Here is a 20,501-nt window from a genome sequence, read left to right on the forward strand (position 1 = left end):
TCAAGGTCAATGCTGCCATGTTGTTACACATCAGATTATCATCCTATAAATCTGTGAAAGTATACTAAGCTAATCGTGTACACAGTAACATGAACAATGGCAATCCAGATTGAATTCTTCAGTACAACAAATTGTTTGAAGGCATGATTTTTGAGGTTGTGAAGTTTCCAGTTGAATTTCTGATCTGATGAGATGCATTACAAACAGGGCCATACTCTAAGCTGCCTCAGTTGTGTGTACTGAGTACCTGGAAATTGCCAAATTTATATAGACAAGAAAATGAATCTTATGAGGGTTCATGTTTGTTGCATTAAGTCATAATACAGGGTCATTTGTTCTGTCGCCATTGAAGGCATGCTTTTCTTTGCTGTTTGAGAGCTGTGTGGATGGAAGCAGCTTTATCTGCATAAAATTGTACTCCATTTCAGTACTTCAAAATGTTGGGATGTACTTTGGTGCACTCCACCTGTGTGATTGAGTTGTCAAAAAGGTTGTATGAAGAACACATCATGATCTCTGGTCCAAACATCTTGTGACTTTTATTTCGAAACATGAAACTTACCAACAAAGGTTAGCTTTCTTGAAGATGCCTTGAGAAACTATCAAAGCATGAGAAAGTATCAAAGCGTCATATGACATGATCACTCCATATAATGGAAAATCCAGGATGGAATAATGACAGTATTAGGGAAACGATAGATTGTTACGCACCGTATAGCGGAGATGCTGGGTTACAGATAGGCACTTTAAACAAGTAAGCTTTTGGCCAGAAGACATTCTTCTCAATTAGACAACACACACACACACACACACACACACACACAAGTGCAAATGCAACTCACTGCCACACACATGACCATTGTCTCTGGCTGCCAATGCCAGACTGCGAGCAACAGTACATGATGGAAAAAGCAGTTTGGACGATGGGGGGTTAAGGAGGAGGCTGGGGCGGGGAGGGGGAGGGTTTGTAGGGTAATGCTGGTAGGGAAGTGGTGGGGGGAGGGGAGAGCGGCTAGATGCAATCTGGAGTTTATATGGAGCGAGGGGGTGTTGGGGGGGGGGGGGGGGGGGAGCCGAAAAAGAGAGAAGGAGAAAGACTGTGGATATGTTGGTGTAATAGAAGGCTGTGTAGTGCTGGAGTGGGAACAGGAAGGGGATATCCCCCTGCGGGTTCGGGGGTAAGAATAGGCCCACGCTATTCCTACCTGTTATAAGAGGCGACTAAAAGGAGTCTCAAAAGTTTCACTGAGCGAGGTGGCGCAGTGGTTAGCACACTGGACTCGCATTCGGGAGGACGACGGTTCAATCCCGTCTCCGGCCATCCTGATTTAGGTTTTCCGTAATTTCCCTAAATCGCTTCAGGCAAATGCCGGGATGGTTCCTTTGAAAGGGCACGGCCGATTTCCTTCCCCATCCTTCCCTCACCCGAGCTTGCGCTCCGTCTCTAATGACCTCGTTGTCGATGGGACGTTAAACACTAATATCCTCCTCCTCCTCCTCCTCAAAAGTTTCGGCCTTATATGATGGTCCCCTCTCAGGTTTGACTTCCATCTTCCCAAATTCTTCCGAAGAGCGAGCCAATTGGGGAAGGGCGCCTTACGTGGTGCATTGTATCCGTCGTGCATTGAGAACTTTAGCTGGCTTTCTCGTCGTCGCAATGCTGTCCCGCTCGTTTTCCATCTCTTGGGAGAGGATACGTTCCTGGGTGCGATCGTCACTATGCACTGTGCAGTGTTGCTTTTTGCAGAGACGATGACCTTGGACATCTTTGCACCTAACATCCAGCACCGTAGCCAGCCCTTTGTGGTGGGGCCGCCATGTACCCTGTTGTTTGTAGTCCCCTGACAACACAGGGAACGCTCTGCTGATGCCTGCGCCGTTAACTCCCCATGTATGCCAAGGAGTAGATGCCTATCTTCCTGGGGTATTGGGACTCATGGCAATGGCCATCCTGCCAGGTGGCCCATCCTGAGGCTGGGTGGCGCCCGTGGGGAGGGCCCTTGGTCGGAGTGGGTGGCATCAGGGCGGATGACCCGCAATGAAGTGTGGTACATCATCTCTCACTGGTGGCCAGCCGCCAGCAGTCTCTAAGTGTTCTCGGGCTCAATTTAACGCTCAGAAATATGATCCCAAAATGTTCCCCTCCCTGGCCACACCGTGGGAGGAGCGTAAGGCTCAGGATGGCAGTGACACTTATTCGCCCCGGTTCCTAGTTTGTACGAGAGCTGATGAGGAGTCATTCATGTCAACAAAGCCTCAGTTCTTCGTAGAGCATTTAGAGGACAGGTTTGGGGAGGTGGAGGCCTTGTCCAAAATGCGCACTGGGTCAGTTTTGATAGAAACGGCATCCTGTGCTTAGTCACGAAGGTTACTTGCTTGTAACAAGTTTGGGGATGTTAACGTTACCATCACACCACATAAGAGTTTAAATATGGTCCAGGGTATTATTTTCCATAGGGACCTACTTTTGCAGTCTGATGATGAGCTACGTGCCAATTTATAGCATCGAGGTGTTCATTTCGTCTGGTGCGTTCATCGGGGTCCAAAGGATAATCAGGTTGCTACCGGTGCCTTCATCTTGGCCTTTGAGGGTGATACATTACCAGAGAAGGTCAAGGTGATGGTCTACCGCTATGATTTTCAAGCCCTATATCCCACCCCCGATGCGGTGCTTTAAGTGCTGGAAGTTTGGCCATATGTCTTCCCGCTGTACTTCCAGCCTCACATGTCAAGATTGTGAACGCCCATCACATCCCAATTCTCCATGTGCCCCGCCTCCCATGTTTGTCAACTTAAGAGAGCATCATTCACCTTGCTCACCAGACTGCAGGATCTTACAGAAAGAGCACAAAATCATGGAATATAAGACCCTGGACCGACTGACCTATACTGAGGCTAAGAGGAAATATCAACGACTACGTCCTGTGCGGATGACTTCCTCATAAGCCACTGCAACGACAACTGTGTCAGCCCCATCTGTTCCGCGACTTCCAGTTCGATCGCTGAACCGTACTATCCCCCCTGTTGCTCCTGTGCCACCAACCTCGGGAGCAGCACCCCGCACCCATCGGGGACGTCTGTCCCCGCTTCTAAGCCGGAGAAGCATCCAACTTCTTCGGCTCCTCTCACTCACAAGGGTCCCTCCCTTCCCAGATTTCCACGAGCAGGAAGGATGACACCCGACAGTGGCATAAGTGCCCACAAGCAGCTGGTTGTAGGGCTTCGCGATCCTCCTCCGTCCCGGAGACTGAATCGGTGAAGCCCTCCCAGCCAGTGAAACCCAAGGAGCAGCATGAGAAATCCAAGGAGAAGACAGACCAAGGAACTGGCGCTGGCACCCACCCCACTGTAACCTTCAAGCTCTGTGTCTGAGGATGAGGTGGAGATACTGGTGTCCACTGAGGACCTGGATCTCGCTGGTCCCTCAGACGCAATGGATAGCACTTGCACAGGGACTCAATCGGTGGCAGCAGGTGACGAGGTGGCGTAATCTGCCTCCCTGGTCTCTTCATGCCTTTCTCGGCCGTGCATAATGTCATCCTCCAGTGGAACTGCAGCGGTTTTTTCCACCACCTTGCTGAGCTCCGACACCTTCTCAGCCTTCACCCTTTCTTCTGCATCGCTCTTCAAGAAACTTGGTTTCTGGCGATGCGAACCCCCGCCCTCTGTGACTACTGGGGTTATTATAGGAACCGGTGGGGAGGATCAGTGGCAACAGGCCGAGGCAGCGTCAATGAGCATGAATTGGCCCAACTCGACCTTTCCCTTTTAAATGATGGTGCCTTCACACATTTCAGTGTGGCTCATGGCACATACTCGGCCATCGACCTTTCGATCTGCAGCCCTAGCCTCTTAACGTCTGTCCAATGGAGTGTGCACGACGACTTGTGCGATATTGACTACTTTCCGATCTTTCTGTCACTGCCACAGCGTCACTCTTCTGGGCGCCCCTGCAGATGGGCTGTGAATAAGGCTGACTGCGACTAGTTCTCCTCCATTGCCACTATTGCACCTCTTTCCAATGACGCCATTGATGCGGTGGTTCACTCAGGCACCACCGGCATCGTTAGTGCCGCAGAATCTGCCATTCCCTGTTCTTCTGGGTCCCCTCGGTGGAGGACTGTGCCTTGGTGGTCACCTGAGATCGCTGAGGTGATTAAAGATCGCAGGTGGGCGCTCCAGCATCACAAGCGTCATGCCTCATTAGAACACCTCATTGCCTTTAAACGGCTCCGTGCACTGGCCCGCCGCATCATTCGCCAACACAAACAGGAGTGCTGCGAAAGGCATGTCTCCACCATTGGCCTCCGTACCTCTCCATCACAGGTTTGGGCCAAGATTAGGCGACTCTGGCTATCGGACCCCCATCAGTGTCCCTGCGCTTTCACTGAATGGAGCAGTGTGTACTGAATCCGACACCATTGCAAACCACTTAGAAGAGAATTTTGCACAGAGTTCCGCTTCTGTGAATTACCCTTTGGCCTTCCGTTCCTTGAAAGAGCGGTTGGAACGTCGAAGCCTTTCCTTTCACACACACAACCCTGAATTGTACAATGTTCCATTCAGTGAGTGGGAATTCCAAAGTATCCTAGCCGTTTGTCCTGATATAGCTCCCAGGTCCGATCGCATCCACTGTCAGATGCTCAAACACCTCTCAGTGGATTGCCAGCGCCACCTCCTCGGCCTTTACAACCGTATCTGGGTTGAGGGTGAGTTCCCGTCGCAATGACGGGAAAGCATCGTAATCTCTGTTATGAAACCTGGCAAAAACCCACTGGAGGTAGACAGCTACGACACCATTAGCCTCACCAACATTCTTTGCAAGTTGCTCCAATGCATGGTGAGCTGGCGGTTGAGTTGGCTCCTTGAGTCTCGGGACCTTCTGGCTCTGTCCCAGGTCAGTTTTCACCAAGAACGCTCCACGATTGACCTGGAGTCTGCTATTCGGTCAGTCTTTTCCTGGCGACAACACCTCATCGCCGTCTTTTTCGATTTCACGAAGGCCTACGATACGACTTGGCGACACCACATTCTCGCTACTCTGAGTGAGTGGGGTCTTCGGGGACCACTCCCGATTTTTATACAGAACTTTTTATCCTACTGCGCTTTCCGAGTTCATTTTAGTGCTTCCCATAGCGCTCCCCCATACACAAGAGAATGGGGTCCCACAAGGCTCTGTCCTGAGCGTCTCACTCTTTCTAATTGCCATCAATGGTCTTGCGCTCTCAGCAGGATCGTCAATCTCTCCCCTCCTCTATGCTGATGACTTGTATTTCTTTCTGCTCCTCTTCTACTGTTGTAGCTGAACGCTGTATGCAGGGAGCTATACGGAAGGCGCAGTCATGCGCCCTCAACCACACCTTCCGGTTTTCGGCCGCCAAAACTTGTGTGATGCAGTTCTGTCGCTGCCGTACCGTCCACCCCCATCCCGAACTTTACCTCGATGACCAACTACTAGACGTAGTGGAAACTTACCGCTTCCTGGGACTGGTCTTCGAGGTCTGCTTAAGTTGGCTTCCCCATATTCGTCAGCTTAAAGACAAGTGCTGGCGGCATCTCAATCTCCTTCGGTGCCTGAGACACACCGAATGGGGTGCGGATCGTCGTACACTACTGCGGCTGTACCAAGCGATTGTGCAGTCCTGTGTTGATTACAGAGGTGTGGTGTGTGGTTCAGCTGCCCCTTCTGTACTGCATGTACTAGACCCTATCCACCACTGTGGAGTTCGCCTCCCTTCGGGAGCCTATCGCTCTAGCCCTGTGAACAGCCTCCTTGTAGAAGTGGTCGTTCCTCCGGCGGCAACTATTGCTCGCAAACTATGCCGCACATGTCCATAGTTCACCTCACCACCCAAATTACCGCCTTCTTTTCCCCACTACGGTGGTCCATCTCCCGCAACAGTAGCCCAGAATTGGAAATTCCTTAGCTGTCCGTGTCCAGTCACTTCTTCATGACATTGACGCTTCCCCCCTACCGCCTTTCCTGCAGATTTGTTTCCATACCCTTTCATGGACAATACCTCAGTCGCAGCTTCGGTTGGACCTATTGCTTGGCCCCAAAGGCTCAGACCCACCTGAGGTCCACCGTCAGAACTTCCTCTCTGTTCTTGGCGAGTTTGGGGGCTCAGACATCATCTACACTGATGGCTCCCTGGTTGACGGTCTTGTTGGCTTTGCTTACGCTCCCGTTGATGATACAGAACAATGCTCCTTGTTGGTTGGCTGCAGTGTATTCACTGCAGAGCTGGTTGCAATCTATCGCGCTCTTGAACATATCAGCTCCTGCTCTCGTGAGTCCTACGTCATTTTTAGTGACTCCTTACGCAGCCTACAAGCTCTAGACCAGTGCTTCCCTAGGCACCTCTAGGTATTGTTAATCCAGGAGTCTCTTATGCCCGCTACAGGAGTGGACGCTCAGTGACCTTCATTTGGACACCAGGCCATGTTGGGATACCGAGCAATGAACATGTTGGCTGCCTGGCCAAACGGGCCACCAGTAAACCGTCTCTAGACATTGACCTCCTGGAGACTGATTTGCGAGCAATCTTATGCCGCAAAGTTTTCGAGATTTGGGACACGGAATGGCGCAACCTGACCATACCAAGCAAACTCCGTCCTATCAAGGAGACGACGAATGTGTGGCGGTCATCCATGCGAGCCACTCGCAGGGACCCCATTGTCCTTTGTCGGCTCTGCATTGGCCACACCCGCTTGACACACAGCCATTTACTGCGCCGTGAGGACCCACCTCTATGTCGCTGCAGGTCGGCTTTGACGGTGGTCCACATTTTGTTGGCCTGTCCCCTTTTAACTGTGCTCAGGCAGACGTTTGCGCTGCCTGATACGCTCCCTGCCCTTTCAACAGATGACACTGCTATGGCAGGCTTAGTTTTGCATTTTATTCGGGCAGGGGGCTTTTATCACTTAATCTAAGTGTTTGTGGTTTTTTGTGTTGAGTCTGGCCTTTGGCCCACAATTTTAGACCCTTTTTTTTTTTCCCCCCCCCCCCCCCCCTGGGTGGTTGGCTTTTCCTTTTTTGTCTATATGGTCGGCCAACCACTGTCACACTCTGTGTGATTTTAATTCCTTTTGTCTGGTCTGTGTCTGAGTCTTTCATGGGTCCTGTGTCGTCTCTTGTCATCTCCATTGTTCGTTTTTATTCTGTGTGGGTGTTTGAAGTTTTTGGAAAAAGCGGCCGATGACCGTAGCAGTCTGGTCCCTTCAATCCCACAAACCAACCAACCAGGAAGGGGATAGGTGGGTGAAGGACAGTCACTAACTAAGGTTGAGGCCTGGAGGGTTACAGTAATGTAGGATATATTGCAAGAAAGATCCAGATGGCACAAGCTGTGAAGCAGTTATCGAAATGAAGAACTTCGTGTTTGGCAGTGTGGTCAGCAAGTGGGTGGTCCAGCTGTTTCTTGGTCACTGTTTGTCGGTGGCCGTTCATGCAGACAGACAACATGTTGGCTGTCATGCCCATGTAGATCACATGCCTGTTTTCACAGGTAGCCCTGCCTTTGATGGTTTCACAGGTAGCCGTGCCTTTGATGGGATAGGACATACTCGTGACAAGACTGGAGTGAGTGGTAGTGGGAGGATGTATGGGGCAGTTCTTGCATCTAGGTCTATTACAAGGACATGAGCTATGAGCCAAGGGGTTGGGAGCAGGGGTTGGTAGGAATGAAGGCATTGTGTACGTTTGGTGGGCAGTGGAATACTGCTGTGGGAGAGGTGTGAAGGATAGGGGGTAGGACATACCTCATTTCGTGGCATGACAAGAGGTAGTTAGATACTTGGGAGGAGAGTGTAATTCAGTTGCTCCTGGGTGGTATTGAGTCATGAGGGGAATGCCCCTCTGTGGCCAGATGGTGGAACTTTAGGAGGTAGTGAGTGACTGGAGAGACGAGGCATAAGAGATCTGTTTCTATACAAGGTTGGGAGCCTAATTACGGTCTGTGAAGGCCTCAGTGAGACCCTTGGTGTATTGCAAGAGGGATTACTTGTCACTGCAGATAAGGTGGCCATGGGTGGTTAAGCTATATGGAAGGTACTTCTTAATATAAAATGGATTGCAGCTGTCGAAAGGGAGGTATGTCTGGTGGTTGATAGGTTTGATGTGGACAGAGGTACTTATGTAGCAATCTTTGAGGTGGAGGTCAACATTTAGGAAGATAGCTTTCATAAAGGAGGTATCTTTTATATAGCAGGTTAGGTCACAGGTAATAGGTTGAAGATGTTGGTCTGCAAAAGCAGATATTCTCTTGGTGGGGACGCAGTAACAGGCCACAATGGGGCATTCTGGGTGCTTGGGGTTATGGACTTTAGGAAGCACGTAGGAGTGTGGAGAGGAGTATGAGGAGAGAGGTAGGCACCAAGAAGAGGTTCTGGATGGGCCTAAGGATCTGAGAAGAGACTGGAGATCCTGCTGGATTTCTGGAATGGGGTTACTATGGCAGAGTTTGTAGGTGGACAAATCTGACAGCTGGTGGCGGACTCTTTCTGCCAGGTAATCCTTGTGGTTCAAAACCACAGTGGTGGAGCCTTTGTCAGCAAGTAGGATTATTATAAGGTCAGTGTCAATTTTTAGGTGCTGGATTGCAGTTCTTTATGTGGATGTACGGTTAGGTTGCATATTGAGGGATTTGGCGAGTGATGGTGAGGTAAGGTTTGAGGTTAAGAAATTGTGTAAAGTTAACACGGTGTGATTTGGGGACAGTGAAGGTGGATCACATTTGGATGGAGGAGTGGACTGAGCCAGGCAGGGTTCAATGTTGACCTTTGTTTGAGTGTGTTTGGTAGGGTTGGTGGTGAAAAAGAGTTTACCCTGTAAGGACTGAGAGAAGGACAGAAAGCCTTTTAACAAGTCCAGCATGATTGAATTTGTGAGTGGGGCAAAAGATAAGACCTTTGGAAAGCACTGATAGTTTTGTGGGAGTAAGGATTTTGGAGGAAAGGTTCATAACTGTGTTTGGGGTCTGTTTGGATTCTTGATTCTGTATGGTGGAGGGAAGATGTTTTTGAGGGTGGGGAAAATGTAGTAGGTCTGTGAGACAGTGTTTGCCAGCCTTAGAAGAATGTGGGAGAGGTTTGGAGGCTGTTGTAGGGGTGGTGGATAGGGGTAATCCAAGGTGGGAGTAGGCGATGGACAGGTGGGATAGTTTTTGGAGATGACATTGTGCGTGCAGCCCTAGTTTCTGGAAGGCAAGAGTTTCATTGAGTGAGATACAGCTGTTTGGGATTGCACAGCCGGAGAATTTTATGGATGGAGAGGAGGTATTGCATGGAGGTTTGGGCATGATTTACATGGTTTTGCTGGACAGTGTTGTTGAGGGTTAAGGATTGGAGAAATCTGAACAGATGGAGGTCATTGTGGAAGGAGAGTTCGCAGCATGAGATAGTTAATTTGATGGTAAGTCCATTTGGGGGGATTCCATGAGCCAGACAACAACACAGGAACAGTTTGGGGGATTGGGTTCTGGCGAAGGATAAGGAAACTTTTCTGTATTGGCACAAATGGAAGGAGCAAGGATCTGTGGTGAAGGATAAAAATGTACAAAAATATGTAAATAATGTAGAACTACATGTGAAATAAATTGGCAAAAAATGCCATAATACATGGGGAGATCACAAAGGGGGCGGAACTGATGAAGTATCGGAAAACAAGAGGAAACTTGAGGCAGTAGGCTGATAGTGAAAGACACAAACGAACTGAAATCGATGTGAAAACACAATGAGATCAAAGATAAAAATAAATAAACAAGTCTGTAATGTGGGTTACAGATTGGTGGGCAGATATGTATGAAGAAGGGAGACAGCAGATGTGACTAGATTAGGTGAGGTTAGTATGTGCAAACTGGAATAAAAGAGGAGAAAGAGTGACAGGTGGGGAGGAATTGGTAGAATGAGTGTTGCATTCCAAACGACACCACATGCTTTGACTTACGAGCTACACTATGTCAATCGTCTCATCTGTCACAACAAACAGCTACATGACCACGCTGATTGTTGGTGCAGCATCTCATGTCCCACATTACTTCCGAGGGATATAATTAATCGTAGACCTTCAAATTGATCACTTTTCCTGTGTTACTCTCACGTATTTTCACACATTATTTTCCGTACCTTCCTGTGTCACAAGAACATGTAGCAACCTCTCCCCTCCTCCCCGTCACCCATAGTGGAAACACTTTTTCACCAGCAGCCCTACCAAACATACTCAATCAAAAACCAATGTAGAATCCTGGCGGGCTCATTTTTCTTTTCCACCGAACTGTGATCCATCCCCACTGCCCCCAAATCACACCCTACTTTACGGAATTTCTTAACCTCAAACCTTGCCTTACCATCTTTCCCCAAATCGCTCAACATGCAATCTAACCATACATCCACATAAAGAACTGCAATCCACCACCTAAAAACTGATCCTGACCTTATAATCCTACTTGCTGAAGAAGGCTCCACCACTGTGGTTTTGAACCACAAGGATTACCTGGCAGAAAGAGTCTGCCACCAGCTGTCAAATTTGTCCACCTACAAAGTGTACTACTGTAACCCCATTCTGGGAACCCAGCAGGACCTCCAGTCTCTTCTCAAATCCTTAGGCTCACCCTGAACCTCTTCCTGGTGTCTATATCTCTCCTTGCCCCTACCACTCTCCACACTCCTACCTTCTACATGCTTCCTAAAGTCCATAATCTCAACCACCCAGGATGCCCCATTATGGCCGGTTACTGTGCAACAGTGAGAGAATCCCTGCTCTTGCAGACCAGCACCTTCAACATATTTCCTGCAACATACCCCTCGTATATAAAAGATACCAACCATTTCCTCCATTGACTCTCCACAGTTTCTGTTCCTTTACCACGCGATGCCTTGCTCATCGCTACTGATGTCACCTCTCTTTACACTAACTTTCATAATGCCCATGGCCTTGCCGCTATTGAACACCAACTTTCCCAACACCCTATGGTTTCCAAACCTACAACCTCGTTCCTGGTCACCATGACCATCCATATCCTCAACCACTATTACTTCTCCCTTTAAAGGCATTATCTACAAACAAATCCTGAGTACAGCTATGAACACCCACATGGCACCATCCTATGCCAGTCTATTCATGGGTTTTGTAGACAAATCCTTTCTAACCACTGAGAATCCCAAACCCCTTGCCTGGTTCAGATTCATTGATGACAACATCATGATATGGATCAAGGGTGAGGCCACCCGATGAACATTCCTCCAGTTAATCTGAACATCATCTCCCCCCATTTGTTTCACCTGGTCCTCCTCCAACCCAATATGCCACCTTCTTCGATGTCGACCTCCACTTCAATAGATGCCATCCATTCCATACCAAGAAGTCCCTTCCATGTAACCCAGCCACCTGTGGCTGTCAGATCTGTAGTGATGAATAGACTCTCTCAAAATAGACCAAGGGCCTCTCTGAGGCCTTCACAGACTGTATTTAGCCTCCCAACTTTGTACAGAAACAGATCTCCAGTTCCTTATCTCTCCAGTCACCCACCTCTTCCAGAAGTCCCACCATTCGGCCACTGAGGGCCATTCCCCTCGCGACTCAGTATCACTCAGGAGCAACTGAATCACATTCTCCTCCTGGGAATCAACTACCTCTCGTGATGCCCTGAAATGAGGTATGTCCTACTCCCTATCCTTCTCATCCCTCCCACAGTGGTATTCTGCCGCATACCAAATCCACACAATACCTTCGACAATCCCTGCTTGACTCCTGCTCCCAACCCATTGCCTGTTGCTATAGACATAGGTGCAAGATCTGTCCCATACATCCTCCCACCACAACCACCACCACCACCACCACCACCACCACAAGCTGTCTATTTGCATATATGTCCACTGACAAACTGTGACCGAGAAACAGCTGGATCACCTAGCTGCTGAGCAAGATGCCCAACACAATGTTTTTCATTTCAGTGACTGCTTCACAGCCTGTGCCATCTCTATCACTCCTACAAACACCATCATTTCTGAATTGTTTAAGGTGGGAACTCTCCTGGCAATGTATCCTACATTCCCTTAACCCTTCTGGCATCAACTTTTGTTAGGCACTGTCCTTGACCCACCTATCCCCTTCCCTGTTCCCATTCCAGCTCCATGCAGTCTTCTGTCGTATGAACACACCCACAGTCATTTTACTTCTGTCCTTTCCCTCCTCCTTCGCACTTCCCCACTCTCTGTATAACCTCCTGACTGCATTTAACTGCCCTACCCTCTCCCCACCTCGTCCCTGTATGCTCCCACAAGCAAAACTTTACTGTGCCTCGCCACTACCCTGCTATGCCTCTCCCTTTCCGTTCCATCTTCCTCCTTACCCCCACCACCCAGATTGCTTCTCCCATCATAAGCTGTTGCTTGCAGTCTGGCCTCAGCACCTAGTCATGTGTGAGTTAAATTTACATGAATGTGTGTAAAATGTTGTCTAATTGAGAAGCCTTTTGCCAAAAGCTTATGCATCTCTTTGTTGTGCTTGTCTCTGACTCCACTATGTGGTGTGTAGCAATTTATCCTTTTCATAGTATGACACTGCAGTTAAAAAGACAACTGTAGTTGGCCCGGAAATTAGGCAGCTTCAACACTGTTTTGTTGCTTTGAACACCTGAGATAACTTGCCAGTGACAGTAATTAGATCTCATTCAGTTTAAAAGATATTGAATACAGATTTTTAAAAATGTGAAAAATTTGTTGCCTTTATTTTGAAGATAGTATTGCATGATTTTCTCTCAAAAACTGTATGCATAAGGCTGTATCTATACTAATTACATACACTCACAAAACATCAATATCCATTTACATTAAATTTCTCAGATGTGATCCACAGTTCTTCATTGCTTTTCATTTTGCATTCAGCAACCTCTCTGGATGTTTGTATCCTGTAAAGAAATACTCCAAATTCTTAGGCATAATAATGGTTGATAGTTTTTCTGTTTTCTTTAGGTGTATCAGGGACAAGACAGCTCTGACACGAGGTGCATTTTTCATCCAGGTCAACCAGTTTTTCATGAAGGTCTAAAATATTGGTCCTGTTGTAAACGCCGCACAACGGATTTCAATACATTTCTGGAGCAGGAAGGTTGCACAACAGGATCACATGCATGGACTAAAGCTCAGGTAATGTGAGCTATTAAGGAAGTTGCAATAGGGCACAGTTTAAAAGTTTGCCATTGTGTGTTAATAATGGTAAGTACAGCTGCTGAACAGCAGTAAAATGAAAACCTTATATCAAACAGTCCTCCACAGTAAAAAATAATGGAGGTTCCTGTGTTAGTGTATCACTAATATATCATGAAAGATGTCCCTGGTGTACCTTTTTTCGGAGAAAGATTCATGTTTTATGTCCCATCGACATCCTAGTAATTAGAGATAGGCAAATAAGAACAGGAAGTAATATGGCTGTGTCTGTTTCTAAGGAACAGTTCCCTTCATTTGTCTTAATTTATGACTGGAATTTGAACCCTGGTTGTCCCAAATGCAATTCCAGGGCCTTAACCACTAATCAGTTCTACATCTACATCTACATTTATACTCCGCAAGCCACCCAACGGTGTGTGGCGGAGGGCACTTTACGTGCCACTGTCATTACCTCCCTTTCCTGTTCCAGTCGCGTATGGTTCACGGGAAGAATGACTGTCTGAAAGCCTCCGTGTGTGCTCTAATCTCTCTAATTTTACATTCATGATCTCCTCGGGAGGTATAAGTAGGGGGACGCAATATATTTGATACCTCATCCAGAAACGCACCCTCTCGAAACCTGGCGAGCAAGCTACACAGCGATGCAGAGCGCCTCTCTTGCAGAGTCTGGCACTTGAGTTTGTTAAACATCTCTGTAACGCTATCACGGTTACCAAATAACCCTGTGACGAAACGCGCCGCTCTTCTTTGGATCTTCTCTATCTCCTCCGTCAACCCGATCTGGTACGGATCCCGCACTGATGAGCAATACTCAAGTATAGGTCGAACGAGTGTTTTGTAAGCCACCTCCTTTGTTGATGGACTACATTTTCTAAGGACTCTCCCAGTGAATTTCAACCTGGTACCCGCCTTACCAAAAATTAATTTTATATGATCGTTCCACTTCAAATCATTCCGCACGCATACTGCCAGATATTTTACAGAAGTAACTGCTAAAAGTGTTTGTTCCGCTGTCATATAATCATACAATAAAGGATCCTTCTTTCTATGTATTCGCAATACATTACATTTGTCTGTGTTGAGGGTCAGTTGCCACTCCCTGCACCAAGTGCCTATCCGCTGCAGATTTTCCTGCATTTCGCTACAATTTTCTAATGCTGCAACTTCTCTGTATACTACAGCATCATCCGCGAAAAGCCACATGGGACTTCTGACACTATCTACTAGGTCATTTATATATATTGTGAAAAGCAATGGTCCCATAACACTCCCCTGTGGCACGCCAGAGGTTACTTTAACGTCTGTAGACGTCTCTCCATTGATAACAACATGCTGTGTTCTGTTTGCTAAAAACTCTTCAATCCAGCCACACAGCTGGTCTGATATTCCGTAGACTCTTACTTTATCAGGCGACAGTGCGGAACTGTATCGAACGCCTTCCGGAAGTCAAGAAAAATAGCATCTACCTGGGAGCCTGTATCTAATATTTTCTGGGTCTCATGAACAAATAAAGCGAGTTGGGTCTCACACGATCGCTGTTTCTGGAATCCATGTTGATTCCTACATAGTGGATTCTGGGTTTCCAAAAACGACATGATACTCGAGTAAAAAACATGTTCTAAAATTCTACAACAGTTGCAGATAATAGAAGCTGTAGAAAGTGAAATATTGTATCCCATCTAGTAAGTAAGAGTCAAGCCATTGTGGGGTAGCGGAGGATACAATTGGGGGGGGGGGGGGGGGGCTGTGTATATGAAAGACTAAGCATGAATGTCATGAGAACTGGTAACGTTAAGGATGATACCATCAACCATGCAGCAGTAGATTGGTTTTGGTCATTAGTCAGGAAGCACCTTATGAAGCTTGAACTGCTTGATATGTCTGGAAACCAATGACTTTTTTTTCCACATTTGTACCTTAGTAGTGTGTAATGTTGAATAAGAAATACTATTCTTGTAATTAGTCTATTACTCTGTCAGAAAGGTCACAGTTTGTAGTAATAGACGGGAAGTCATCGAGTAAAACAGAAGTAATATCCGGTGTTCCCCAAGGAAGTGTTATAGGCCCTCTATTGTACCTGATCTTTGTTAACGACATAGGAGACAATTTGAGTAGCCCTCTTAGATTATTTGTAGATGATGCTGTCATTTACTGTCTTGTAAAGTCATCAGATGACCAAAACAAATAGCAAAATGATTTAGATAAGATATTGTGTGGTGCGAAGTGTGGCAATTGACCCTGAATAAGAAAAGTGTGAAGTTATTCACATGAGTACTAAGAGAAATCCACTAAATTTTGATTACACGATAAGTCACACAAATCTGAAGGCTGCAAATTCAACTAAATGCTTAGGGATTACAATTACAAGTAACCTAAATTGGAACGATCACATAGATAATGTTGTGGGTAGAGCAAATCAAAGACTGCGATTCATTGGCAGAACACTTAGAAGGTGCAACAGATCCACTAGAGAGACTGCTTACACCACAGCTGTTCCCCCTATTCTGGAGTATTGCTGTGTGGTGTGGGATCTGCATCAGGTGGGACTGACAGATGACATCGTACAAGTTCAAAGAAGGGCGGTTCATTTTGTATTATTGCAAAATAGAGGAGATAGTGCCACAGACATGATACATGAATTGGAGCGGCAATCATTAAAACAAAGACGTTCTTCATTGCGACAGGATCTTCTCATAAAATTTCAGTCACCAGTTTTCTCCTCCGATTGCGAAAACACTCTGTTGGCACCTACCTACATAGGGAGAAATATCATCACGATAAAATAAGAGAAATCAGAGCTCGCACAGAAAAATTTAAGCGCTCGTTTTTTCTGCACGCTGTTCTTGAGTGGAACTGTAGAGACAGCTTGAAGATGGTTTATTGAACCCTCTGCCAGACACTTAACTGTGATAGCAGAGTAATCACATAGATGTAGGTGTATACTTGTGAATGATCCTTACGAAGACAGTTATCATGAGGAGCCTGAGGAGAAAACCCATATTCGTTTTTAAAACAGGGTACCGTATTGAAATCATCTATAGAATAATGAGATGCAGCCAGAAAGTAAGCTCCATTTGGTAATAAAAACAAAATTAGTACATATACAGAAAAAATATTTATTGAAAAAACTAAAAATCTTAAACTACCTTTCTACATAGCTCCCACTATTCTGTTGGCACTTGTCGTAGTGTTGCACAAATTTTTATATGCCTTCGTCACAGAACATTGCTGCCTGCGTTGTCAACCATGTGATAACACATTCTCTGAGTTCATCATCATTATTGAGCTTTTGACCACCAAGGAATGTTTTCAGGTGCAGAAGCATATAAATGTCACTAGGGCTGTATGTAGAATGGTCAAACTGGCTCTTGCCAAAGACCTGTAAGGTGCAAATCTCACTGAGGCGATACGATAAGTGATGCAAACTGTTCATACTGGGATTACTGCAGTGCAACACCAGTACGTTTCTCTATCAGTTGCCAGGTGCAACAAGGAGCACTGGATGCTCCCCGCTAATGGTGTCATACGATATATGGTAGGGAAATTTCAAGTTATCCTTCATGACTTAAAAAAAGGAAAAGCTACATATGTCTCTGTAGTAAGTTTCTCAGTAAAACTTTTGCTTTTCGCATAAAAAAAAAAAACCACTGGTTGGGTTTCGCTCATGTTTCCTCATTCAATTTTGAGGGAACTATTTGATAAAAAATTGATTTTTTTCACATCATGTAGTCTGACATCTCAGCATAATAATGAACTGGTTTTATTTTCAGTTATTGACCATGGTTATTGTGATAGTTCAAAGTAAAGTAAAACACTGCAAATATTTTGAAAAGTTTGCAGTGAAGAATGTAGTTCCCATCAAGTTTACATTCAGTGCATTTTATGGCATACATTGCTACACACAAAATGTGGATAACATATCAAAATTCTTTTTAATAGTGGAAGGGGAGTGATACTTGCTGCCAGTTTCACGAAAATGTGTGAGGTCATTGGAGGTTGGCAGCTAGGTGTCACTTAAGAGACTACTGCCACATGCTGGATGAAGTGCGGAGCTGCTTCTTCAACTGTAGATACTAGTAGACCAGGCAAACGGTACGGCAGCAGGGTTACAACGTGGGATCACATGACTGTTGGCAAAACATAGATCAAAGTTTAAGGCAGAACTCTGCCTTCTGATTCTTTTTCTGATATTTTCCAATGAATTTCCTGCTAACTTTACTATATTCAATGTATCTTGTTTAAGCACAACTTTAGTATGATTTAAGGTAGCTGTACTTGACAGGTAGCAGGCTGCTCGGCCCCCATCACCAATACACCATTGGGAGTTGTTCTGGCTGTGGCACTCTTGCTGCCACTGCCTTTTCCGCAGTGCTGCACTGCCTGAAGCCATGTGCCTGCCAGTTCTCAGTGAACCATTGTAATGAGAGATTTGGGTAACTTTCAGCTTCATGTGTCATACGATGTGTGATGAAAATAGTTGAAAGAGAGCAGACTGTGTCTGCACACTCCTAGGAAACTTTCAAAAAGCGTCGGACATGGTGTGGTTACAGGCATTCAGTCATTTGAATCCATGTGTTCCTTGACAAAATATTCTGAGACAGAGCGAGATGCACGAGTGCCTTTTGTTCCTATGGACAAAGTGATGGAGTGAACTGCAGCTGCTCTATGAATCAGCGAATGATCAGTGATTGGAATCTTCTAGAATAAATTCACGAAAAAAGAATCAGACAAGTCACCTATATTGATGACACTCAGGAAGAAGCAGCATCTCAAGAAAAGGGACACAAAACTCAAGTCGTTTCAGGAAGATGTGATTCATTGTGAGATATACATGTATTAACTAAGGAAGGCATATCCAACTCTCAGAAAGCCACATGCTACCCTTGTAGAAGCAGACATGTTTCAGGGTAGTAAATCGTCTTTGCTATGAGTCATGATAAAGTTAGAATTCCACTATAAATGTCTTTATAGCCACAAGTTATTAATAGAATGCCAAGATATCCCAGCCAGTAGATGGCACTTTTTTTAGGGAATTAGTAAGTGTAAATTTTGATGATAACGTCTGGCTTGATGGAGCATGGCTGAGTGCGGTACACAATTTAAAAAAAAAGGCTGGATAGGCTATACCAACACCAGTAGTATGGCAACTGTGATCGGCAGAGAAAAAAAATACAATTTAAAAAAAGGCTAGGTGGCAATACCGCCAGCAATAGTACACCAGCTGTGATCAGCAGAGGAAAAAAAAAATTATTGTAGCACATGATCGATATTCAAAAGGCTTCATTCCTAATTGTCTGCTGTTATTCAGTTCAAACAAGACCTCTGACAGCCATGAAGAGATGAACCACAGTACTTTTGTGAAATGGTTTGAGGACTCTGTGCTTCAGAACTAACCAAACACTGTATAACTATTATGGATAAGGTTCGATATCATTCGGTTATACAGGATAAGGCACCAAAGAAGGTAACGAAGAAAGAAAAAGACATTGTTTGCTGGCTTGAGAAACGTAAGGTACAGTTTGATAGCAGCTTGACAAGAGCAGAAATGTTACAACTTGGGTCACAACACAAGCCAAGATACCCAGTTTCCATTGTGGATGAAATAGGGCATAAAGTACTCACTTTGCCTCTTTACCATTGCCATTTCAACACAGTAGCAGGCTAAACGTCATATTGCTACTGAAATAAATAAAATAAATAAATAAATAAATGACTGACGTGGAACTCCTTTTGAATGACGCAATTGAAAAAGTGATACCAGGAGACTGCCAAAAGGTAGTAAATGATATGAAACAAGTGTGCAGGAAGCATGGTATAATGAAAGTTGGTTACAACAATGTGTTGAAGACTTGAAAATATCTGTTACTATGAGCAGCGGCACTGATATTTTCACTGACTCTTGACTCTGAATTAAATGCTGTTTTCCTATTGTTTGATTATGGCAAGTTAGATTGAAATTTAATTTTTTTTTCCATTTTCTGCAGATACCAAGATGTTATTTCATGTGTGTAATAGTTTTTGAGATACACAGTGACACGAAGGAAACTTTTACGGACATATACATTTATCATTTGTATTTCAGTAACAAATATTGCAAGGGCCCTAATTAAAGAAAAGATTTTTGACGTACTTAAAGGGTGTTGCTACACACTAGTGAAATCAAGGACACAGTAAAACTTCTGCTCACACACACCTTTATTCTCACACGTCCATTTTACAGTTATCGTAGAAATATATCCGCTGCAGAGGGCAGCACAATGGACAGACTTTACAGAACACCAACAGATGGCGTAGGAGTCTTCATTCCCCGACATCCTCCCCACCCTGGTCCATCTCGAGGGGGACGACCAGCTGGACCGGTCGACAGATCTTCATACCATCTGGCTGGCGGAGGATGATGCACCGTATTTTAGTGTCTCTGCCATGCCGCACTTCTTCTACCACAGCCCTCTTCCACAAGTGCCGTGGTTTGCTGTCCTCTTGGAGCAGAACAACCTCTCCAATTCTCGGTTTCCTTTGCGAAGGATATCCCTTCACCTCATGATATTGTCTTAGCAGCAGGAGGTATTCTGTCTTCCACCTGCGCCAGATGTCGTCATTGACCTTTTGTCTGAGTCGGAACTCCCTGGCAAGGTCCTTTCTAGTTGCTGGCTCTGGCCCACATGGAATTGTTACTAATTTCCCACCATTCAGAAAGTGAGCTGGCGTCAATGCAGTGTCGCTCTCTCCTTGAGTGATGGGTCGTGAGTTTATTGCGGCTTCTATGCTGATCAAGGTGGTGTTTAAGCTCTCTTCATCCACCTGGGAGCGACCAAGAACTTTCCTCAGGCAGCGCTTGACTGAGCCTATCATGCGTTCCCATCAGCCTCCCCACCAAGCCGCACGTGGTGGTATGAATTTCCAAGTGATTCCATGGTGGGCACAGTAGAGCTGTACGTCAGTATGCTGCATGGTTTTGAAAAGCTCTGCCAGTTCTGAGTTGGCTGCATGGAATGGTAGGCTCCTACGTCCTGCAAATCGTTGCATGGCCATCAAAAATCTGTCAGTGGACATGTCAGTTGCAAGTTCAATATGAATGGCCCGTGTTGTTGCACATGTGAATAGGACCATGTAGGACCTTTTTGTTTGATGTCCAGATTTGACATATAATGGTCCGGCAAAATCGATGCCTGTTACTGCAAATGGTCTTGAAGGCTGAACTCTGTCCAGTGGTAGTGGGGCCTCCATCTCTTCATACCGGCGACTGTGTATTATCTTGCATGGTAGGCAAGAGTGAAGAACTCTCCGAACAGCTTGTCGTCCTCGCAGAATCCAAAATTCTTCTCGCAGTTCCC

General features: G+C 45.9%; 1 protein-coding gene across 2 annotated transcripts in view; it reads left to right on the top strand.

Annotated features, from left to right (window-relative positions):
- The window catches only part of LOC124777639 (cysteine and histidine-rich domain-containing protein morgana), a 70,481-nt gene that overhangs the window by 28,013 nt on the left and 21,967 nt on the right, over positions 1 to 20,501 (top strand). For both annotated transcript variants that reach the window (XM_047253126.1, XM_047253119.1), the window contains exon 5: positions 12,973 to 13,146. In XM_047253126.1, the coding sequence (XP_047109082.1) occupies positions 12,973 to 13,146 (174 nt within the window). The remainder of the gene's footprint in view (positions 1 to 12,972; positions 13,147 to 20,501) is intronic.

The sequence above is a fragment of the Schistocerca piceifrons genome, chromosome 1 (assembly GCF_021461385.2).
Source record: "Schistocerca piceifrons isolate TAMUIC-IGC-003096 chromosome 1, iqSchPice1.1, whole genome shotgun sequence".
NCBI lineage: Eukaryota > Metazoa > Arthropoda > Insecta > Orthoptera > Acrididae > Schistocerca > Schistocerca piceifrons.